Here is a 25,167-nt window from a genome sequence, read left to right on the forward strand (position 1 = left end):
GCCAAAGTTATAGTGGCCACCATATATGCGGCGAGCTATGGCGAAGCTTGTGCTTTTTTACTGCAACAGCAGTAACGGTGGCACTTGACAAAAACGCGAGTGTTGTCGGTGTGAAGCCGCGGTGCATGAAGCCTCCACCTTCCAGATGCACCAGCCACGGCCATCTCTGGACACTGACTGGTGGTTGTAGAAAGCATCGATGGAAACCTTACTTTTGTAACGATGAAAGTGATCATACTGTGGTAGCTGAAAGGTCCTGTCAATGATTGCAGGTAATTTGTACCCACTGAAGAAGGCGTGTAATTTAGGAATATATGGGATCAGCAACAATAAAAGCACTCAAAGTGAACACGCAGTCACTCTGGGAGTTCCTAGAGTGTTCGCTCCTGAAGAGAGGGTGTTGACGCCCGCCTTTGATGTCCTGTGCTGCTCCTGCCTACAACAAGGAAGTCCCGGCACCCTTCATGGAGGTACAAATTCGGCATCTATGATGCAGAGGCGTAACAGAACACATTGTCATTTCGGTCACACTGTCATTTCGGTATAAGCCAACCAGATGGTGCTGCCCTGCTGAAACAGTTGCAACTGTCACAGACAGTCAAGTGTGAGAAAACTTGGCAAAGACTATTGAAGTGCAGTAGCCTTCCAGGTCAACACTGGGTGCAGTTATGAGCTTTGCATAGCCAAAGAGTTGTAAACATGCGAGGCTGTGTATATGAGACACTAACCATTCAATACATATCTACGTTGCCTTTAGCCATCTATAGATTGCCAGTGGCTGCAACTTTTTTGCCCTCTTTCTTCTTACTCGTTCCCCTTCATGCGTGGCTGTTCCACTGGCAGAGGGAAGGAGAGATCAGCACTCAGTATTTTTGTTTGTTTTCTTGCTTACCGGTGGCTGTTTAGGACAGTGCCATGATTTGAGCCAGGTACCTCCCACTTACAAGGCTTACAAGGCATGGGTGCCTTCTATGCTGCCGGTGCATCACTAAGAACATCGAGGGCAAACTCTTACCATACAGATGTGGGCTGCAAGAAAAAATAAAATGCTGATGCCGTCAGTGTCTTTTGTGAAAAGCCTGCAATTATCCTGAGCACCCGTCTTCATGCTTGTCTTGCAAAAGTGACTGCTCTCGTGTAGCTCGTGTAGTTCTGTTATTCTTTCTGCTTGCCCGAATTTTTTCATGAGCAAGTGCGCAGGCAAGTTTTAAGGGTGCAGATTTACCAGTCGTGGTAGGCTATAGTTCTTTGCACCATTTGACGCGGCCTGTATAGAACTGGGCCTGTAAACATGGCAAAGATGCAACTAAACCACTCGAAATGGTGGTGCCATTACCAGTACCCTCTGTAACCTTTGTTTTATAGCCTGTCTCATAAAGAAAGACGAAAGGCACAGCATTTCTTCACACACCACCGGTCAATGTAGCACCTTGTTTCTGATTGACTTCGAACGACTGGTTTAAATATGGCCCAGATCTGGGATTTTCTGATGCTCTGCTTGTACTTCTCTGTGCTGTGTAGGCGCATGCAAGAGGGTTACTCATCTGTCCCACTTGCATTGCTTTGGATCATAACAGCGTGTGCCTGTTGTCTTTTGAACGTGCAGGTCCAGAAGACCTCCAAGAAAATGGACTCTCCTGCCAGGACTCCACTAGCATTGGACCCGAAGAACTGTTGGAGGTCACAACTGGAGAAGAGGGAGACTTACAGTCTGGTAGTCCTGCTAGTGACGAATACCAGAACTTGGTCATTGTCAGCGTATGTGGAGCAAGCGAGCACGAGATGGCAGAAGACACAGAACCGGCACCACGAGCAGAGTTTGCTGGTGGTCACACTTATTGCCAGTCTTTCAGCATTTTCGGGCAGAAGGACCAGTACGAGACTGGGACAGTGGAAACAGAAGCACTGGCAGTTAGGAGCGGGTCTAGAGTGCAGCATGAGAGTGTAGACAGCGCGAATGAGCTGCCAACACGCCAGGACGTGTTGAGTGTAGAAGGAGGCAATGGACTGCCGAATGGATTTTCCAGTCATTCGGGCCAAGGATTGGTTCAGACTAGCACTGCTTATGAATGCTTGCTTGCTGGACTACGAGGTATTTGCACACAATCGGAAATTGGCATTGCTAGTTGCCCGCTCGAAGATTTTGACTGCGCTTTTCAGGCTATGGATCATCAGCATGAAACAGAGCCAGAGAAGGTGCTGTCACATGGCCTGGCCACTCACCATTCCCAGGCTCCAGGATGCTCTGGGGCTCAAGATGGAGTCCAGCACAGGCATGGGGCGGAAGAGGCAAGTGTGGCTGTAGCAAGCAGTCTAGCACCGATCACCTTTTGTGATGGGCAGGAGTGTGTGGATAAACCAAAAGAGGCATCGGCAGATGTAATCCTGCCTTATCCCTTGGTCTGCAGCAGTGTCCCATCTGAACAATGCAAGGGCACAGTCCAGGTAGAAGCAACGGGAAACGCTTTACTGAATGGTGCCATAGGTCATGTCCACCAAGGTCCCATTCACAACGACACGGGGTGTGGAAACTGGCAGGGAACTGCTGGAACGGGAGAAACTCGCGTGGTGGCTGCAAACAGCCTTGCTAGTTGTCTCCAGAACTCTGTGACCTGCACCGATGTTGGGAGTGCGCACTGGAAGGAGATCGTACCTCCATATATAGGAACAGGACCACCAGGTGCTTTTGTGAGTGACCCCCACTGCGGATTGGTGCTCATCGAGGGCAAGGACACATATCAGCAGGGTATCGCTCCAGAACGGACTGGAGAGGAGGCAGCAGCTGCTGCTATATCTGGTGAGTCCACTTCATGGTTACTTGAAACAGGAGAATTAAGTTGTTATTGCAGAAAGAATTTGGATGCAACGCGTGACAAAACCAGCTTTCCTCTAAAGGTTGTTTCAAAGCTGTGGTGGCTTCCATCAGAAGTGGCTTATAGTAGCACGTGAGTGGCAACCGGAGTACCTGCCGCTGTCGTTAAACAGTTACACGAGGCCAAATTTATGGAGATTAAATTCGCTGGCATTCTCTAGCATGTGTTATTCAGATTATGTGACTTGGAAAATATAGTGCCCATGCAACTGTAGTACTTCTCACGCATCCTAGATACGTTTGTCGCCTACAGTTGTCATGCTGTCATGATGGTATCATGCTTTCTGTTCGAAAATCGACGAAAGACTTGAAGGTCAACTCTTAAGTCGTCTCTTGCTTTTATAAAAGAACCAAAATTCACACATTCATGACAGTCGTTGGTCAGAACCCTCGCTGCTCTCGCCACTGCTCATTTTCGGCATGACTCGGCATTGGCGAAAATAATGAAGCGCCGACCAAAAGGTGTTGTCAAGATGGAAGGACGTTTCGACTTCCACACGGAAGTCTTGTTCACTGATGGAAAAATTTCGCACACAAAGCTTAAGTACGTTGTGCTAATCGTCGCAGGCATCTAGCGTACGAGGGCGGTAGATTGCCGATGTTACGGTTGAGCGTCTGATCTGTTGTCTAGATAAACAGAGACTCCAGATATTGGCGTGACATCCAGTTTTTCTCACGGCCAATAATTGCCGCTTCTTCCCAAGCGATATCATGCTTCGTGTTTTCAACGTGTTCAGCCAGAGCGTTGGAACAAGCCTTCTTTTTCTTGACGTCATTCTTGTGCTCATTCAGCCGTCTTTCAAAGTTTCCGCTTTCACCTATGTAGGAGTGATCGCAGTCTGAGCAGGGGATTTTATAAATTACTCCGGGAAATTTTCCTTTTTTAGCTTGTTCTTTACGGACACCAACTCGTGACGAAGCTTGCACGCAGGCACGTGAGCTATATGCACATCGTAGGTGCGAAAAATGCGGGCCAATGACTCGCTCACGCCTGGCACATAGGGTATTGCAGCTCGGGCACGGCAAGGTAGGCGAACGGGCTGAGCTGGTCTCGTTGTCTGCTGTATTACAGCGTTCACGAAGTGCTGTGGGTAGCCACAATTGTTGAGCTCGCGTCGCGCTTGGCGTATGTCAGAGGCTTTTTCTTCGGGTTTCGAGCATATTCTTTCCGCACGACAGACGAGGGTAGAAACGACGGAGCGCTTATGGCACGTAGGATGGACTGAATTAAAGTGAAGGTATTGGCCTGTGTGCGTGTCCTTTCTGTACACCTTGAATGATAGGCGGTCATCACGTCGCTCCACCATGACGTCCAGAAAAGGAAGACGGCCAGAAATCTCCTCCTCGACGGTAAACTGGATGTAATCTTCCATGCTGTTCAAATGGTTCATGAAAGCAGCCAAGGCATTCTTTTTGATTATGCAAAAGCAGTCATCAATGTACCGCAGGAAGACCTTCGGGCGCGGCTCGAACGAAGCCAAAGCGCGGCTTTCCAGTGCTTCCATTGTGAGGTTTGCGGTTGTGACCGAGATAGATGCTCCCATGGCAGTGCCATGAACCTGCTTGTAGACAGTGCCCCGAAAGATGAAGTACGTGTTCTTCAAGCAAAACTCCAGAAGCTTCAACAGGTCCGATGGATCGATGGGTGTCCTAGCACTCAGTCCGTCGTCGTCTCGAAGCGCTGAACGGCATACCTCCACCGCCAGATCCACGGGGACGCTAGTAAACAGTGATCTGACGTCAAATGACACCATTATCTCGTCGCTGTCAATCGTGATTTCGCAAATTTTTTCAGTAAAATCAAAGGAGTTGCATACGAAAGTCGGTCTCTTGCCAACGAGTGGCGAAAAAACTTTGTGCAAGTAGCCTGAAAGCCGGTACAAGGGAAAGCGGGTAAAATCCACTATTGGTCGCATTGGAACGCCTGGCTTGTGGATCTTCGGGAGGCCATATAAAGCAGGGGCAGATCCATTGTGGCAGAGGAGCGTGAAGTATAACGACCTGTGCTGTGGTGGAACCAACTGGAAGACGTCTGTTAAAAGCCTTTGCAACCCTCGCTCTACCTTGAGTGTAGGGTCCCGCTTGAGTCGCATGTACGTGCCATCATCCTCCAGAAGCTTTGTCATTTTCTCAACGTAGTCGCTGTGGTTTAGGATGACGGTGGCATTGCCCTTGTCAGCAGGTAGGATTACGATATCCGTATTGCTCCGCAGGCTCCTGACTGCATCACGCTCCTGAGCAAGGAGTGGGGTGGGGTGCCGATGTGGCAGCTTGGCGAGTATGCTGATCGCACGGGTACGAGCTTCTTCTCGGCAATTGTTTTCCACACGTCCCACAGCCTGTTCCACGGCACAGATGATTTTTCTTGCGTCCGGAGCCGCTCTCGTATTGAAGTTCAAACCAAGCTCCAGAACGGCGAGCTCTGTTCGAGTAGGCCTATACGAAGACAGATTGTGGACGGTGGGGGTAGGTCTGTTGGCCGGACTTCCTTTACGGCCAGGTAGCAGTCTGATTAGCTTCTCTTTGTGTGTGCGCCCATGCTGACCAGACTGTAGACTAGCTACGAAGTTCGCGTGCAACTGGATGCTGACGAACTCGTTCGGACACTGGTGTTCAAGGCGGCGACGGGCAAAAAAGGCTTGGTTCTGAAGGTGCCTTATTGAGTCCTTGCACTCCAGGATTCTGGCTTGAAGCAACTGTCGTTCTGCTCTTGACACCACGCTATGACCGAAGGGCGTATCGACCGGTCGTAGCAAGCGGAGGGACCGCGGGGTTAGGTTCCTGGCTTTGCATATGAGGTTGAATTCTAGATGAGCCTTGAACGCAGAAAGCCGGACGGTTAGCGAAACGAACTGGCGCACTTCAGTGATGAAATTCTGGCCATACGACCGTCGTAGCATGATGAAATCTAAGGTTCGACGAAACCTCGTCTGGTCGGGTGAATACATTGGCGAAAATAATACATTGGCGTACATTGAATACATTGAATAATACATTGAATAATACATTGAATACATTGGCGTAACATAGGCAATCTACCGCCCTCGTACGCTAGATGCCTGCGACGATTAGCACAACGTACTTAAGCTTTGTGTGCGAAATTTTTCCATCAGTGAACAAGACTTCCGTGTGGAAGTCGAAACGTCCTTCCATCTTGACAACACCTTTTGGTCGGCGCTTCATTATTTTCGCCAATGTATTCACCCGACCAGACGAGATTTCGTCGAACCTTAGATTTCATGACTCGGCATGTTCCAACTAATGTGTTTGCATTGTCGCAAGAAGTGGTATAAGGAAGGACAGTTTTGGCCGAAGAGCGCCGTGGCACAAGGTGTTGCTGTGGCAGTGCGGGCCGAACTCCATACCTCCCACACAGGAGCCAAAGGCTCAAACCACTTGGCTGTCGATGAGGGGCGTAATGAAACAAACGAATGAAGTTACGCACAGGTGCTAGGCGAAGAGGAGTGAAAAAGGATGAACAAAGAAAATCATTCCATGAGCCAGATGTATGGAACTAAAAAAAACGCTATTAGAGAAGGCTGCGCAAGTCAGAAGTCTGAAGCGTTTGAATCTGTTCAGATGTCGTTGCTTTGCTCAACGCTGATGGGGCAGAGTGATGCAAAGCTTGGCAGTGATAACGATGGTGACCGGGAAGAAGGGCCGAGACCTGTTTCATTATACCTGCCTAAAAATAGGTTAATGACTGGCCTTAGTGCTGTAAAACAAGGACGGTCATGAGCGGATCTTCGAACAGCTTTCCTTGGCGCTTGCCCAATGGCATATAGGAGAGGATTGTTCATAATCAATCTTTTTGAATGTTGCTATCAGGTATTGATAAGACTGTATGCATGCCTGTTCTTGGCTTTACCTCCAGCTGTTCGCATGGGTTTCAGTCATTAAAGGTGATGACAGGCGTAAGGTTTCAGTTTCATGGAGGTGCTTCGTGGCACTCCTGGCAAAAAAAAAATACCATTGGGTCAAATTGGGCTTTCCAATTGGAGAATTCCAAATTGTGTTTTGGAACCATTTGGAATGCCTGGAGCATTGTGATGGAATGTTTCATTTGCACCATCCAATTTGGTTCCAATTGTATACAACTGGTTCCAGTATATGATTCAAATCAATTGGAATGTCCATTTGGTTCCAGTTTGTATCATCATCACCATCATCAACCTGACTACACCCACTGCAGTGCAAACGCCTCTCCCATGTCTCTCCAATTAACCTGCTCCTTTGCCAGTTGAGCCCACCCTATGCCTGCGAACTTCTTAATCTCATCCGCCCACCAAACCTTCTGCCGCCCCCTGCTACGCTTGCCTTCTCTTGGAATCCACTCCGTTACCCTTAAGGACCAGCGGTTGTCTTGCCTTCACATACATGCCCTGCTCAAGCCCATTTCTTCCTCTTGATTTCGACTAGGATGTCATTAACCCGCGTTTGTTCCCTCACCCACTCTGCCCGCTTCCGGTCTCCATGGCTCACTGCGTTGTCCTTAACTTAAGCTGAACCCTTTTTGTTAGCCTCCACGTTTCTGCCCCATAGCTGGGTACCGGTAAGATAAATCTGTCGTATACTTTTCTCTTGAGGGATATTGGTAAACTTCTATTCATGATCTGAGAGAACCCGCGCTCCACCCCATTCTTGTCCTTCTAGTTATTTCCCTCTCATGATCCAGATCAGCTGTCACCACCCGCCCTAAGTAGACGTATTCCTTTACCACTTCCACCCCCTCGCTGCCAATTGTGAACTGCTGTTCCCTTGCTAGACTGTTGAACATTATTTTGTTTTTTTTCATGTTAATTTTTAGACCCACCGTTCTGTTCTGCCTGTCTAAATCATTGATCATGCAGTGAAGTTCATCTCCTGAGTGACTCAGCAAGGCAATGTCAGCTGTGAATCGCAGATTATTTAAGTATTCTCCATTAACTCTTATACCCAAGTGTTACCAATTCAGGCCTCTGGATACCTCCTGTAAACAAGCGGTGAATAGCATTGGTGAGATCGTATCTCCTTGCTCGACGCCTTTTCTTTTAGGAATTTTATTGCTGACTTTATGGAGGACTATGGTACCTGTGCAGTTGCTGTAGATATCTTCCAGTATTTTTACATAAGGCTCTTCTACACCCTGATTCTTCAATGCCTGTATGACAGCTGGGGTTTACACAGAGTCTAATTTTTTCTCGTAATCAATGAATGCTATATATAGGGGTTGGTTATATTCAGCGCATTTCTCTATCACCTGATTGATAGTGTGAATATGATATATTTTGGGAATATCCTTTACGAAAGCCTGCCTGATCATTTGGTTGATCAAACTCTAAGGTTGCCCTGACTCTATTAGCAATTACCTTAGTAAATACCTTGTAGGCAACGGACAGTATTCTGATATGTCTGTAATTTGTGTAATTTGGAACCAACTTGATCCTATAAGGAGATTAACAGCTTGCTCCTACTGAAGTGGCAACTCCAAGTGGGCCACAGATAAGCATGCATGACTCATAATTTGCAGTGAGTAAAGCTGAGATTTGGGCGTGTTGGTAAGCATTCATGGTGGGTGAACAGCGCAACAAAGGTGGGACAAAGGCAAGACAAGCGCTGTCTTGCCTTTGCCCGCCTTTGTTGCGCTGTTCACCCATCATAATCCACAGGAACACCAAAACCCTGGAAAGGTGACACGACAGCAAAGCGTTCAGATATGTCCACTGATATTTTTTTCTTTAGGCTTATGCAGTCAAGCCCACTTTATAACGAACCTGACGGTCATGCGGGTCGCGTTCATTGTATCCGACGCTCGTACTAGCTGGACTTACCGTAATAAAGCCAGAAATACTAAGTCTTCCAAAAGAGGCGATTATTCCTTAAAAACTGCATTGTGTGTGTCTATTTCTTCATAGCAGATTCTACGGCGGCACTTTCTGTACTTCGTTTCATACATAGTAGTCAACGCTGAGGAGGCTGTGGAAGTAGTGCGTCCACGAAACCATATTACTCCACCATGTATCATTTGTCCTTCTCGAAGCTTCGGTGGGTGTTTGATCGAAAACGAAAAGCGATATAGATTGAAGTACTTGAGGTTTGCCACAACAAAATATGTATATGGTCAGTGCGGTTGTGTGACAAACTAATTTTTGGGCGCGGACTTGGCCTGTTCGTTCCAGGGCACTGTCGCAGCGGCTGAGCGACACACCTTGGTCTTTGCACTAGCTGTGGAAGTGCAAGTCTTTCAACTTCGGGGGCCAGTTTGTGGCGCCTCCTCATTCACTACAACCGAGTGGTGCAGCCACAGTTGTTCTTTGTGTCCGGGGTGAACTGCCATTGCCCCAGCGCATATTTTGATGGTAGCATCACACTCATTCATATTAACCGAGCATTTGTTATATCTAAGGCCGTTCAAGTGGCGTAGCTGTATACCGCGTTCTTTGAATCCTCCTCCTAAAGAGACGCTGTGGTGGTTCACTGGTTATGGTGCTCGGCTACTGACCCGAAAGTCATGGTTTGATCCCCGCCCAAACAGTGGCATTTGGTGGATGTGAAATGCTAGAGGCCCATGTACTGTGCAATATCTGTGCACATTAAAGAATCTGAGGTGGTTGAAATTGCCCGGAGCCCTCCACTGCAGCTTCGCTCATAGCCTGAGTAGCTTTGAGACGTTAAGCCCTACAAAACTAAACACAAACCCCTCTGGTCCTTATACCAAAACAGAACCCAGTGGCACTGGTTTGTTAAGTAAAGTTATTGTACTTAATCACAGTGCATTGGCAGTGGAAATGTTGAAAACAATTCAGTAGATAAAGCTGCTAATATTTTTTTTTAAAGAACCTAATCATTTCACTGTTCTGTATTTGTAGCTAGCAATGTGCAGATTTCAGTCATGCAGATTATTGGCTCTCAATTAGGCTTTCCGATGGGAAGCTTCTAGACCTCCCACTTTGATGATCTAAGTGGATCCAAATGCACTGCCCAACTAGAAGTAAAGAAATCAATTGGACTACCCAGTTGGATTCATGAGTCCATTTGGCTCACCTATTCTCCATTTAATTCTAATTGGGTCCAATTGGAATGCCCTATTGGACCCAGTTGTTATTCTTTTGTAAAAAAAGGTCCCCAGACATATGCCTTTGTGGTAGTGGCGTGGCAGGCCGATGCCAGTCAGGGTGTTTTCTTTAAAGTAATTCTGGGCTGGGGAACCTTTAACCGAGTGTGTTGTAGTAGCCAAGTTCAGTAACCAGTCATGGAACTTGAGTTGCATCCAATAGATTCTTCATAATCTATATGAGCACCAAGGTGTTGATATAAGCCGGGGCATCCGGCATGAAAGAAGCAGTGAGGGAGAAGGATGAGTGGTGAAATGATGGAGAGGGGAACTGGTGACGTGTGCGGGTGATGATAAGCAGCAGTGGCTCGATGACGCTCTTATGGTCTACTCTTAAAGGCAAAGCGTAAGCGCCATTCTAGTTCTTTTTTCTCTCTTTTCCCTTCCATGTGTGGAGCACTTGTTCTATCATTCTTGCTGTGGCAGCTGGACTGATGGAGCGCGATCATAATTGGAACAGCATTTCTTCATGTTCTGGCCGAAGTGCTGATGTGCATGTCATTTTGTTTCGTTCTGTGCATCAGAAAAGACCGAGTGGTATAGATTGAGGGTTCAAATTGTTCTACCATGGTTTTTTGCTGCCGTGTCTTTCTCGCCCCCTTTAGAGAATCATGAAACCTTACCTTGAAGTCTTCCTTGGGAAAGTAATTCTTGAATTGAGAAAGGAGACTTTAAATTGGATGTTATGACCTGGCGATAAAGCATTTAATCTTGCTTTCCTTTGGTGGAAGCATTGTGTAGGTTCATTTGTTCACCACGCTTGAAGAAGCGCAGTTGTCATCAGTGCTTTCTTTTTTTAATGACATTTTTCTCTTTCCTTTCTTAGCGGTTGGGACCACCTTCTCTCCAGTACCTGGGCTCGAGCATGTGGTCACTGTTGACGGTCAGTATTGATTCCTTTCATTCATATATACTGCGCATGTTGCGTGAACTGGGAAGTAGAGCTCACTGTTGTGATGACTTATGTCTGGCATTTAGTTCATTTCAGGCTTTGCACCCTCATCGCATGCTAGAGACAGGCAACTCCTTACTTTGTGTCAGAAAAAGAATGAATCTTCTGTTAAACTTATTCTTGCCAGCGTCACTGACTGTCAGACATTGTCACCATCAAACAACTCAAGTGCAGTGCAGGATCAAGGCTTGTTCAGCAAGAATTCCTGATCCACTATTCCACCGTCCCCTTGGTATCAAATGCAGTACTCTATAGGTAACCGCTGGCTGTCAGGTTTGGGCATTTATACGTGGCCCGATTTATATATAGCTGAGCTACCTTTGTTCTTGAACCCAGGCTACTGTCTTTTTTGCTTAATACGGCACCTACCATTTCCCTTTTCATTGCTCCCTGAAAAGGGAAAGCTAGCGTGCCGTGTCTTATGATGAAAAGGGTGCAAGAATGGTTTACATCATTCCATGCATCAGCATGGCTGTACAGGGAGTTTTCAGTGGCTTCATTACAAACAGCGTGGCTAGTAGTTTTTGAAAGGGAGACAGTGCTGTGTGTATTTGCGCAACACAGATAAGGAAAATAGATTTTCGCCCTTTCACAAATAGTATGTGCGAAACACATACCATGTTTGCATGAAGTTACCTCTTTTTCACTCGCTTCAGATGGTTGTTCACGTTGCCGAGTAGGGGGAGGAGGGAAAAAGCTTTACTCAATAGTCATGCACTTCTGGCTGGACCCCCTACTCTAGGAGCCCTCTGGCTGGTCCCCCCAGCATGGCCTGCTCCATCAGTCCCAGCTGGTCGTCGGGCTTTGTGGCCAAAAGAGTGGCCTCTGAGGATGAGGGGGAGATATGGATGGGGAGGAGAGGAGCGTCGAGAGTATTTGGGCATTCCTAGAGGTATGGTAGAGTGGGTAACTGACCAATGTATTACTATTATTAGTATTTATGCCGCTCTCTGATAAACCCTGCAATGCACGGCGTACCACCTGTGAGACAGAGTGTACAAAATTGACAGACAGTTACGATAGTCTGTAAGGGCCCTGTCACACTAGCCCGACACGCCGCCGACCCAACAAAGACACCAATGATCGGCCAACCCGGTCGGTAGACCTTGTCTTTGGCAGACCGAGCTCTCACACTAGGCCAACTACGACACCAATGCGGCTGACGACCAGATGTCTTCGTAGTGCGACAAGCTTTGACGCCCGCGACGGCGACAAAACCAGTCTGTCGACTGTGTTGTCGCGAGATCGGTTGCCGAGCAAAAACATTGTCGAAACAAGGCCCCGCTTCCATATCCAGCCTGCGGAGAATAAATTTCGGATACATTTCGGCGCTCACAAAACGTTTAAATTATTATGACAGCCGAATTGACATTGTGTCAACAATGCTTTAACCCCCCTTTGGGCAGGTTTTTAAGCGTGTGCTGGTCGTTTCAATCGACACCTCGCACAAGAATGACTGCAGCAACATTTTCTCTGGAAGTGGAGACTGAGCTGATCTCCCTAATCGAAGAGCGTCACCTGATATGGGATGTTAAAGGTCCTCATTACCACCGCCGCGACATTAAAGAAGTAGCATACGCGGAGGTATGCGAGGCACTGGGAGGCCAATTCACCGGTACGTACGAAAACATACCACGTCACGCGGAGTATCGGAGACTATATCTGATGCTGTGGTGTCTGTTCTTTTTTTTTAGCACTGCTTATCTGGTTGGTGTGGCGTCGTGACTTCCCGACCATGGATTGCATAACTATGTGACTGGGCGCCGTCCGCATGAGAAGTCAAACAGCAGCCACCAACTTTATTTGACTGCCACGCTGTGCCCAGTTCTTCTTTTTCTGGCGTTACTTTTCAGTTGCCCAAGTGCGCGTGCGATTCGCGAACTTGCGAACGCAATTTATGCGTGAGAGGCGCAAGATCAAGGCCCGCTCTGGCGCAAGCCCGGACCACATATATCAGCCAAAGTGGGCTCACTACAGAAACCTGATGTTCTTGGCTAGCTCCTGCTCCTCGCAGCCAAGTTTTTCAACACTCCACACGCAGGAAGAAGGGGAGGTATGTTGTGTTTATTCCTAAATAGCTGGCGAGTATGCAGAAGGCATTTCTAAGTGTTGTATTGAAGCTGCATTTTGAGTACGTTTTTTGAGCATCCAAGATAAAGTCTTATGTCACTGAATCTTGAAATAATGTTAAAAACTCATTCTGATAAAGCATGTTAGAGGATGAAAACTGGCATGCTTTTTGAAATCAACGGTGCATCACACCTTCCATCAAGCTGGCCTGAAGCAAATCGTTGTGGCCTACACAGACAACAGAAATTTGCTGCAGGCCATATCACATTATGTCTACACTGGCGTACAGTTGTGCCCCATCAATACAATATTCTTTAACATGCATGGCTCAAGTTATGAGCAATTTTTTAAAAACCCAACTTTTTGCATTCCTTTTAACCTTGTTAATGGAAACTCATTGCCCAGACGGTAGACAGGGTGAAAATGCGCACAGCCTCTTGGGAATTTTGTCACATTAAAATTAATAGCACTGAGAACAAAATATCGACTTCCCCAACCAAGTATTTTCATTTTTGTGTTTGCTGCACACCACCGCAAAGGAGTAAAAAAGCCAGCATGTTAGCCGTTCTGCGGTTTAGTGCTTTTCAGTGTCATGATGCCTGGCCGAAAGGCTCCATCATTTCCCATGTTGCATGTGTTATTGTTCTCTGTGCTGCTTTGTTACATCGAAGACTCCTTCAGGAGCACTTCGAACTGTATCTAAATATTTTAAAAGTAATGGCAACCACAATAACACACTTGGAACTTCCCAGCTTTTGACTAATGACCGCGTCACTGCCTTCCCCTGTGCACAGAAACAAATATTGTCTTAATACCCATGTCACACGGCATTCCTCGAGGGCCTTTCCAGCAAAGGCACCTTTTTTCACCAAAAGAGCGCAAGCTTAAAGGAACAGTGACACAGCTACACGGTGCAGCCCAAAGGTGAAACAGCCGTTCAGACTTAGCACCCGCTGCTGTGCTCGAGGCGGCTTAAGTGAATGTTTTAAAATTAAGTGGGGTATTGTGTTCATTCGTTGAGCTCGGGCAATTTTTTTTATTCTGAATGCTTCCTTAAAAGGACTGCAACAGCTACTCTCATCAGCAGCAGCAGGTTTTGTGTATTGCCTTGGCCACCAGGGGGACTCGGTGTTGCTGCAACACTTTCACTGTCTTGAAATCTGGGCATAAAATATAAACACCCGTACAAAAAGCAAAGCCAGACACACCTTTCGTATTTCTTGAAGATGCTTTCAAACATTTTTGGCTGCATCTATGTTTTCTTTTAATTTATTTTACTTTTTCATGTTGGATGGCACTGCGATCGCAGGTTCTCGAAGGCCGCGCCTTTGGGCTCGAAAGGTCTCGGACAGGCGCCTTCGCCTCCAAGGCTCTTAGCGGCAAAGGCGCAACATTTGTGCCGTGTAGCTGCACTCCTTATGCCTTTGGATATAAGGACCTGATTCTCAAAGGCCTTTGCGGTGCCCGTGTGACAGGGGTATAAGTCAGCAGCAGGGCCTGCAAGAGTGAGGAACAGAATGTTGCGTAATTCAGACGACAGGTCCATCGCCAACCTCTCAACATACATGCAGGACTGCTGGGAGAAGGGGATGATACCGCAGGAGTGGAAACTCCAGAAACCTCATTTAATTCCCAAGTCAGGGAAGAAACCGGGCTTCGAGAACCTCAGACCGATATCGCTCACCTCCTGCATGTGTAAGCTAATGGAGCATGTCATTCAGGCGCGGCTAAATAAGTATACAGAGGACAATGGGCTGTACCCGGACACCATGATCGTTTTCAGACCAAAGCTGTCAGTATGCGACGTGATGCTGCAGCTCAAGGACCAAATTATAGACAAGCAAACCCGAGACTCGAGTGGTCGTTGTGTTGAATGCGGCAAACGCATTTGACAATGTGAGGCACGTGTCGATCTTGAAGAATCTGAACTCACTTAATGTCGGGACGAGAGTGTACAACTACATCAAGGACTTTCTTACAAACAGGAAAGCCGCTCTCAAGCTAGGAGAAGACTCCATCGAGGACATTACAGTGGGTGACAGGGGGACGCCACAGGGTTCGCTGTTATCGCCAACTCTCTTCAACATTGTGATGTTGGGACTCCCCGACCAGTTAGCAGAAATTGAGAATCTAAACCACACCATTTACGCGGATGAATTAACATTATGGATAAACAAGGGAAGCGACGGGAAATTGAAAGCTCTCTACAAAATGCAATTGACATCATTGAAGACTGCCTGAAACCCAAAGAGGTAAATGTTCAGCCGAAAAGTCGGAAGCATTGTTCCTCATGCCCCTCGGAAAATGACGGCTTCACCAAAAGCGCGAGGCAGACATCCGTTTGTATGTGAACGACGGAGAGATCCTCGCGGTCGTAAGTATCCGCGTTTTCGGGCTTAGAATTCAGGCGAACAGGAAGAAACACGAAACGCTTGCTAGGTTAGAAGCCAGCGCAAATCAAACATGTCATCTTATCAGCTGAATAGCAAACAGGCACGCTGGGATGAAGGAGGCGAATCTCTTGAGACTTGCACATGCCTTCATAATAAGTTGGATAGTGTATGTGGCAGCCTACTTCAATCACAACACAGTGGAGCGGCACAAGCTAGAAGTTATTATTAGGAAAAGTGTCAAGGTGGCACTCGGACTCCCCCCGAACATGTATACTGACAGACGTGAAGCTAGGGGTCTCGAACACTCGTGGAGCTGGCTGAGTCTGCCATTACAGTGCAGCATGAAAGACTATTTAGATCTAAAATGGAGAGGAAAATTTTAGACATATTGGGCTACGAGCTTAAGTAGTAGCATGTGCACTCAAGAGACATACCGCGACAAATGGGGGACAAGGTTAAAATCGCTCCGCTGCCCAGAAACATGCACCCTGCCTTTCATGAAGGCAGATGTTAAGACTGAGCAGAGGCATTACAAACTAGGTATGCAGGTTGACAGGACGTCCTGTGTACAGACGCTGCAGTATACGAGATCAAAGAGGCACATGCGCCTGTGGTGGTTAGGGAAGACTGAACTCTGGTGGCATGCTGCACAGTTTGTGGCATGGAGACCGTAGAAGCGAAGGAAGCGGCCATAGCCTTGGCCATGAGCCTAGGGGGTTTAGGGTGGTCATCAGTGATCCAAAAACGCTGTAAGAATTATGAATTGGGGACGGTGACAGAGGCTGCCTTCCATATATTAAACAGGGAAGGAGGACACAGAGAACTGGTTCTGCTGGTTTGGGCACCAGTTTACCAAGGACTTAGAGAAACGAGGAGGCTCATTCGGTCGCCCGAAGTCTCAATTACCGGTCGACCCGTGGAACCTCCCAAGTCACCGAAACTATAAACAGCAGAGAGGATATGTGCTAATACCAGGAAATCGCGCTATACTACAAACTAAATCGACAAATTTATCTGCCAGTGGACAGAAAGCTCAATAAGAGGAGGTTGTGTGGAGAAAATTACAGACGGGGGTTTTTCCCAACCCAGTACTATACAGCAAGTGGTACCCTGAACTCTTCATGTCACAGTGCAAATTTTGTGACTAGGCAGCAACTTTGGTCTACATAGTGTGGACATGTCTCGCTAAGTAGGATAGCTCGCACACTCTAGAACCCTTGGGAGGCTTTGCTCTGTAGCCCAGACCCTAACTTCCAGCAGGACATCATTGGTCAAGTCTTTGCTGCTGCTGTGTCCCAAGGGATTCCGGCCGACGGCTAGGGGCGATGGAGTTCTCTTGGCGTTCATAGGCTAGTGTTCCATTCAAGTTGTTTCTCTCTCTCTTAATGACAACGTACAAAAAGAAAATAGGGCTAAAGAAGTTCACATTTTGTTCTCTTGGCTGTCCACAATTAATGCGACGAGATTACATGAACCCCAGTAGGCTCTATTTTCACAGATGGCTTCCTTTATGGATCGCTTGGCTTGGGAACTAAGGTGTACATGTTAATGAAGCACGACTGCATTGCCTGATGTCAGCACTACCTATGTGTCAAAACTGTTGGAAATTTATGGAAACTTTGCAAAACGTTAAGTTTAACAGAACAAAATGTATGCCTTTTAGCATTATTTCTTAAAAAAGCATCAGAACAGTCATTGCTCAGTATGTAAAAAAGACGAATATTCAAGATTCTGGTGTTTCTCTACGGCATTGCACCCTCAACGAATGTGATCACTTGCACTGTGATATTTTCACGTGTCCAGTGACAGTGCAGTAATCATGCCGTGTAGTTATTAAAAGCCTTTGCACTGTGTTCTGCCTTTCTGCGCTTGAGTAACATTAGCGCAAGGTACCTCTTTGTTTATTGCAATTATGGTGTACCAGTCATACACACATTCCTTAAGATGTACTGATAAGGGTTCCAGTCTGTAACAGCAATGGGACCCTCCATTAAAAACTACAAAGAGAACATTGTGTAAGGAGAGCAGCAGATGCTTTTTATATAATCAAGATAGAACAACTACAGTGCACCTCAAAAACAAGATTACAGCAGAAGAAAAGAACACAACAAATATGAACATAACAGTGCATAAAGGAACTTACACCCAAAATAAATTCACAAACAAGAATAGTGAAGGAAACAACAGTTTAACAAAGCATAACCAGTCAATACTCAAGAACTCTATGAAGTGTAAAAAAAGGGCAATGAAATAAAGGCATGGAGGTATGAGGTGCAACCGAATCTCATATTGCTTTGAAAAAAATTAATTCATAAATGAGTGTTTCAACGCCTTATCTAACAACAGACTGTGTCTTGTGTTATACTGCAGCTCACTTCAGAAACGAAAGCCGTACTCTGGGTACATTAAAATAGGTGGCAGAGAGCTAGGTTACTCATAGTAAGAGCTTTCATCACAAAGGATTACAAATGGATACAAAAGACATTGGTGTCCATCAATTATTCACACAAAAAAGTAAGAAAAACTAGGCTGTCATGAAAGTAAGAAGAGATCACATCGTGGCTCAAGAGGGTTCCAGCTACAAACAGTATAATTTAGGTCTGTGCATTTTGATTTTTATGTTGCTGCTGCACAAGTGGAAATGGCACATAACCATAGTGCGAGATTGGACAGGGTTTGGTGCAGACCCAATGACTAATTAGGGCTGAATTAGGATGCACTATATATAAATTTCGAATTAGGAGTCACTGTTCTGGAAGTTTTTGAAGTGGTAATAGCACTCAAGAAACAAATATGTTTGAAATAAATATTGGGAAAAGAAAACTGAATTCCAAAGAAAAATCAAGGAAATTAAGGCTTAACACAAAAACTTTCCAATCCGATTGCAATATAAGTTTAGAGTAACTCACACACCGACTTTGAGGCATACCCTTTGACGGTTGCACCACTGGCTCAAGACTTTTCTTTGACATGACTTAAAGGGCCACTGCCCACCCTCCAGTCGAAAATGTTTTCTGCCTTGGTAAGAGCTAGGCAAAAGCCCAGAACGCACAGCTGCAAACTTTCTTTTTAAGATAAGATTAATTAATAGCGCGGTTACATCCTTGGAGCTGCTTGAGGCAGCAAAAAGCCTCAAAGCAAGGGAGGCAGCCTACCTTAGCTCCCATGGAAACCACAGGCCACCCAGCCGGGGCGGAAGCAAGCGTGTGTCGGCCACACCAGAAGGCGTGGAAACAAAGCCGAAACAGATCGCGCTCTATAGCGCTGAAAGGGCCACAGAGCTGAAATGTTACAGATGCCAGAAATATGGTCGTGTTGTTAAATACTGTCCGATGCCTGTTCACTGCACCAATAATGAAACCACAAAGCCAGGGGCTGGACAGCCATCACAATATGTGTCTGCGTCATCGAGTAGCGAGCTACCCAACATCAAATACGTAAAGACTGTGGTGGTCAACCAGAAGAGATATGATGCACTCGTCGACACCGGAAGTTCAGTCTGCACGATCATTGCATCCGACGCCATGGATTGTTGCTCTTGCTTCGAAGAAGACAACCTGGAGTTGTGTAGATTTGGCCAAAGCCCTGTCAAATGCCTTTCAAGATTCAGAACAACAATAGAGATAGATGGCGTGAAAGGCGAAGACGTCATGCTTCATGTCATGCCGGACACAGCACTTCTCTCTAATCATTGGTCGCATGTGAACGGAGCTGCCTAACATCGCTTATGTCAAGGTAGACGACACCTTCAAAATCGTGGACAAGAGAGACGAAACATTCAGGCATCTTGAACCCTTCACCAAAAACCAAGCCATAAAAGTCACGACAAAGAATGACATAGCCATCGAGCCACATTCAGTGAATTTCATTATGGCAAGCGTAGACCATGAAGGCGAGACTCACGTCCTGTACCAGCGAAAGGGTACGGTGACTGGAAGCGTGTTTCATGTTGCCAACAAGCAGCTCAGTGTACCTCTGGCAAACACTTCCAACTGCGAGAAAATTCTGAAGAAAGGGATGAGCCTTGGTCGAGTAGAAGAAGTAGAAATAAACACGGCTAAGCTCAGTACAACAAGTGAAACAACGGAAGTGAAGACTGCAAGCGCGGATCGGATTCACAAAAAGGATGTTGCAACAGGTAACAGCGTGACGACGAAGGAGCGTCAAGCCGTACTCAAACTACTCAGCCAACACCGCGAGTGCTTCACAGCGAATATTGACGAGCTAGGTTGCACCAACCTCATTGAAATAGACATTATCCTGAAGGAAGGAAGTACGCCGGTTTCTTCTAGACCCTACTGAACAAGCAAAGAACAGTGTGAAACTATACAGAAAATTGTAAGCGAGTGGAAGGCCGCAGGAATTGTTACGGAGTCATGGTCTCCTTGCGTAAGCCCTGTACTTCTCGTGCGCAAGAAAAACGGTGAACCGCGACTTCTAGTCGATCATCGTAAGCTGAATGCACAGACAGTCAAGGACAAGTACCCCTTGCCACTAATTTATGACGCTGTCGAGCAGCTTGCAGGAAGCAAGCTCTTCAGAATGCTTGACCTTGTGCACAGCTTTTTTCAGATTCCTTTGAAGGAATCTGCAAAAGAGAAGACCACCTTTGTGACCCCAGACGGAACATGGAAGTTTGAAAGACTCACTTTTGGACTTTCGCATGGACCGACAGAGTTCCACCGCCTTATGAACACAGCTCTGGAAAATCGCCGTAATACTATAGCAGTATGCTACTTGAATGACATCCTTGTACCTGCGGAAAATTTTGAAGAGATGCTAGAAAGGCGCAAATGGTCAAGTTGAGAGGGTCAACCGAACCCTTGTTTCGACCATCATGACCACTATGGACGGAAAAGACCAGCGAGAATGGGACATTGGATTAAATGATGTCGAGGCTTTCCTCAACACGTCCTACAAAAGTACCGGAAGGACTATTCGAGGTGCTTTATGGCTACAACCCGAAATTTAATGACGGAGTGTTGCGTGAGATTGCAGAGACAGAAGATAATGTCGCCTGGACGAATCCAAAACAACTTCAAGCTGAAGTGCAAACGAGTATACTGGATTCTCAGGCAAAGTACAAAAGGTTCGACATGCGTCACTACAATGGAGACGCACTCAAGGCTGGTGACGTATTCATCATGCGATGTGTGCCTGAACACACCGGCAAACCGACAAAGATGCAGCCTCGTTACAAAGGGCCGCTGGTTGTCACCGAAGTTGAACCAAACGACTTGTATGGAGTCGCGGCACTGAAGGGAACACGAAGCAGGCACTACGCAACAACGGCTCACATCAGTTCGCTAAAAACATGGTTCACGTCGAACAAAGATGTTGAAGGCTTTGACGAGCCTTCGGACGAAAGCGGGGGCGCTTCTGATGCCAGTATCTTGCAACTCATTGTTCCATAGATGGCATTATTGTTCAGCCTTTTTTCTTTACATCATACAGTTTTTCCATGACTACATCCACAGTTTTCATTTCAATATCTATATCAGTGGCAATTGGCTGCTGAGCCCAATGATGAAGGATCAAGTTCCGGCCATGGCTGCAGCATTTCGGAGAAAGCAGCACATAAAAATGGCAATGTTACTGGGTTATAATAGTGCAGAAGAGCTCAGGTGGTCAAAATTATTAGTGACCCTGCACTAGACCATTTCGCATACCCGATGTGTGTCACGGATTTCCCCGGAGAACACTTGGCCCGAAAGAATGGACTAGGCGACTGGTGTACTTACACAGACGCACATTTATACACCCTACATGACACACACACTAGCGCACAAAACTAACATAACTAACTTAACACACAAAGACTAAATACACACGACCCAGGAACACTGCTGCTACCAGTGTCTACTACTAGCGTTCTACTGTTAGCGGTCGGCGTTCGTGCTCACTGTTGGTTCTATCCGGATGCGGCGTTGCATGGGTTCATTAGGCGGCTTCTAGATGGCGTTCGACGTACTGAGGCTGGTGTCGCTGGCTCTGTCGTTTAAGCTCCCGGTCCAAGCGCCCTTGGAGGTGATGCCGGTGTTGTTGGCATTGGGGGCACCACCAGGATGGGTGGCAACAGCGCTAAAGACACTCCTGGCCGTAGCAGGTGGTAGCGTCCTCTGTTAACTCCCCAGAACGGGCTCAGGAACGGCAGGAAGTCCACGATGCGAAGCTGTAGAACGCGAGCTCACCGGAACGGTAGCCGGCGTCGCTCTCTTCCAGCCAAAGTGTCCCTGACCCGCCGGAGCCTCTGCTTCTGTTCTTCCCCCTGTGCATTGCTCTCCCTCGCCCTTTTAAAGCCTTGGCGTTAGTCCATGTAAGCCTTGTCGTCGTCTTCTCCTTTTCTTCTCCGCCAATCATCTCTCTCCACCTCACCGAATGCTCCTTCTTCATTTTCTATAGTCTTCGGTTAATCCACGTCATCCTTATCGCCAACCTCTTCGTCTTTTTCGCACCTCTTTCCTTCATAATTTTATTTTGGACTCCCTATTATATGTGACAATGTGCAACATTGAGCATTGGGGATTACTGTATGGGATAAATTAGTCATTAAATTCTAGTACTGCCACAATGGCTCAGTGGTTAGGGTGCTCGACACCTGAAACCAAGGATACAGGCTGAATCTCAGCCGCGGTGGCCGCTTTTCGATGGAGGCGAAAAGCAAGGCACCTGTTTACTGCAGTGACATTGTACGTTAAAGAACCCAAGGTGGTAGATATTTCCGAAGCCCTTCACTGTAGCGTCGACCCTGAGTCACCTTTGTAATTTTAATACTAGCAAAACTATGTTTCAATTGTGGCCTCATACCTTAAATAAGATACAGTTCAGCCTGTGTTGTTTTGACTTAAGATTTTGTGTCCTTTTGTTTTAGGAGACTAAATGGCAGTGCGAGCTCTGGAACAACGAACCCGCAGATCCCAAAATGGATTTTCCTTGTTCACCACAAATTTGTTCTGAGCCAAGTCAGCCAGCACAGAAGAGTGGAGCTGGGACTTCAAGGCCTGCAAAAAAGAGAAGACAAAATGACGAAGAAGAAAGAGAACAAAGAAAAGCTCTGCTGACATCAGCGGTAGAAACGCTACAGAGGAGTCAGCAACGCCTGGCAGCCAGTGACGAATGCGACACATTTGGCAGTATGATGGCGCATACTGTCCGCCAAATACCACCAGGGCCAGGCCGTCAGTTGGCCATGCTAAATGCCCATCAGGCAGTCATAAAAATTAACTTGTCAAGGCATAGTACTCCAGTTGAAGTGCTAAATGTCATCAACATGCAGGAATAAACAGATTTCTATTTCACCTGGACACAAGTTTCCACTGCCAGCTAACTTGGCCTTCATTGCAGAAGTAGCTCTTGAAAACTTCTCTAGTTTCCCGAGCACTCCTGCTGCAGTTCCCGCCAGTTTTTGAGAGCAGCTTCATGGCACCACAAGGGTCTGCCCAGTCACGCCAGGTTCCTTGATGGACATGTCATGCGCATGAGCAAAGAATGCAATGTACGGCAGCAGCATGAACCATTTCTTGTAGCATAAGAACACAACACTACCTTAGGCAGGGCTAATAAGAACGTCCACATAATGGTGCATGCTTTGTTTCAAGGGACCCACTTTAAAATATTTTTGGAATACTTAAATAACAATTTAAATGCACAAAGTCAACGTTATTCTTTCATAAGGTGTTTTCCATTCCTTTTCCTTTATTAATACCCCCAGGGCTATTTGGCATTACAGAGGGGAATGTTAATGTGACTATTTGCGTAACCAATGACATTTCCAACACATGCATAATTTCTATTTTTAATGAAAGCATCATCCTTCTGTCTTTACGCATGTTAGGCCATTTGGTCAGAAATATACACTGCTGTGTTTAGAGCTCAGCTCTTAAGTGCCGTTCCTTAACTCCTGTTGTAATTAAAGCGCAGCTCAGGCACCATTTTCTAGATTCCTAGTCAGTGGCCTAACACGCCACCTGCCAGCTGTGGCAGGTAGTAGCAGAGCGAAATGCCACGGCGAGCAGGTGGTAGATTGGAGAGATGGAAATCCCCTTCCTGGCATTTGAACGTGGCAGTTTTGGATCCCGAATCAGGCATGCAACCCTTAGGCCATGCACGGACATTAGGACAGCTTAGTTAAAGCGGCATTATACCTATGTCAGGTGGTCTTTCACACAGTGTGTTAGTTTACGAGTGTATTCAGTGTATGTTTCAGATTATGTGTAAGATGAGTATGAGCGAATTTTAATGCGTAAGCATTGTATGGCTATGTTTGCGGTTTTGTGCCCTCACGAGCTTGTCATCATAATAACGTTCGAACAAACTGAGTTATAAGAGGGGCCACAGCGAAAGTGGCACCAAATTTGAAAGAGAGGTGACGAGTTGAGTAAACAGAGGTGAAGAGGGGCGAGGAGGAGTCAGTGCTTGGGCATTCCTCCAATGTGGGTGGCGCAGTGATCTTATAAATTTTAGAGGGAGTTTAAGGGTGTAGTGATTAAGCAGGCAGCAAAGTGCATTAAGGTGAACTTAAATCTGAAAAGAGAGCCGTAGACAAGAACCAATAACGCGATCACAACGTAAGGGCAACTCAAACTTCGCATTACCGAGTATTGTAATCGTCGGTAAATCTCTTTTGAAAAAAAGTTGTCTGTTTCACACTGCACGGACAGGAATACAGTCAAGCCTTATTAATATGAACAATTTGGTTGCTGAGCAAAACTGTTCATAGAGCGGCCAGTCCAGTGAATCGTGAAGGGCAAAAAGTTCAGAAAAAAGAAAACAATTCTATGGTTAATATCTCCGGATCACCAAGTGTAGTAATGAAAGAGCCGTTACACTTAATTAATGTGGTGCAGTTTGAAGCACCTAGTGGTCCATGAGACGTGTCTCAGAGTGATAATACACCTCCTACTGTGGCTGCTGAGATCTCTCAAACCACTGTGCACATCTGTACTCAGTCAGTTCACAGCTGCTAAAAGCGAATTTATATGCAGCATATAAAGTAGACAGAGATGTCTTCACAGCCATTCAATGAATATAGCAGACAGTAAGGGGTGTCAACTGGACTCTTGGCACACTAAAGCAGGAAACCACAGAAGAGAAGCCATGACTAGAGACATTTCCCCGTTCTCACTGCCATTCAATGATACCCTGCCGTCAAAATATTGGAAAGCTCCAGTTTGGACAGTCAACATTCTGCTACAGCTGTGGCTCGTTAATATGGATACTTCAGTTCTATATTAACCGACAAAAATACATGACCTGGAATGGGTGCTATACTTCCCCCTGTCCATTGTCTGGACAAGCTTCCATATTAACAAGGCACAAAATATATTGAAAAAGCTTGGTCCCCAGAAAAACTACCCATAGTTTGAATCGTCCACATTAACTGGGGCCGCATTAATGGGACACAACTGTTCTCAACTTCCACATTGGCAAAGCTCACACAGCACTTTGAAGACTGGCACTGCTGATCTGATTGCAAAGTAAATGCTTGGCAGTGGCCCTCCTCTCAAGGCCTTGCAAAAGTAATAAACGTTGCAGAGTAGAGAAGACTGATATAACAAATGCAAATATTGAACGAGGCACTGCACATAGCAGTACACAAGCGGGAATGATCTGTTGGGTTGAGAGTAGTTGTCCATGAGGAACCGAAACACTGAAGCGGAAGGCCGTTCAGATATGCAATCTTGACAAATCAGACCCATGTATGTTGCATAAATAGAAAAAGAAGCTAGGAAAATGTTGCATGACATCTATTGCAAGCCATAAAATTATTGTAGGCACAGCATTTCCT

General features: G+C 46.4%; 1 protein-coding gene across 2 annotated transcripts in view; it reads left to right on the top strand.

Annotated features, from left to right (window-relative positions):
* LOC144104568 (uncharacterized) overlaps positions 1-25,167 on the top strand; it is a 69,030-nt gene that overhangs the window by 37,177 nt on the left and 6,686 nt on the right. For both annotated transcript variants that reach the window (XM_077637657.1, XM_077637658.1), the window contains 2 exons: positions 1,607-2,797; positions 10,792-10,848. In XM_077637657.1, coding sequence (XP_077493783.1) covers positions 1,607-2,797; positions 10,792-10,848 — 1,248 coding nt within the window. The remainder of the gene's footprint in view (positions 1-1,606; positions 2,798-10,791; positions 10,849-25,167) is intronic.

Source organism: Amblyomma americanum, chromosome 9 (assembly GCF_052857255.1).
Source record: "Amblyomma americanum isolate KBUSLIRL-KWMA chromosome 9, ASM5285725v1, whole genome shotgun sequence".
Classification (NCBI taxonomy): Eukaryota; Metazoa; Arthropoda; class Arachnida; order Ixodida; family Ixodidae; genus Amblyomma; species Amblyomma americanum.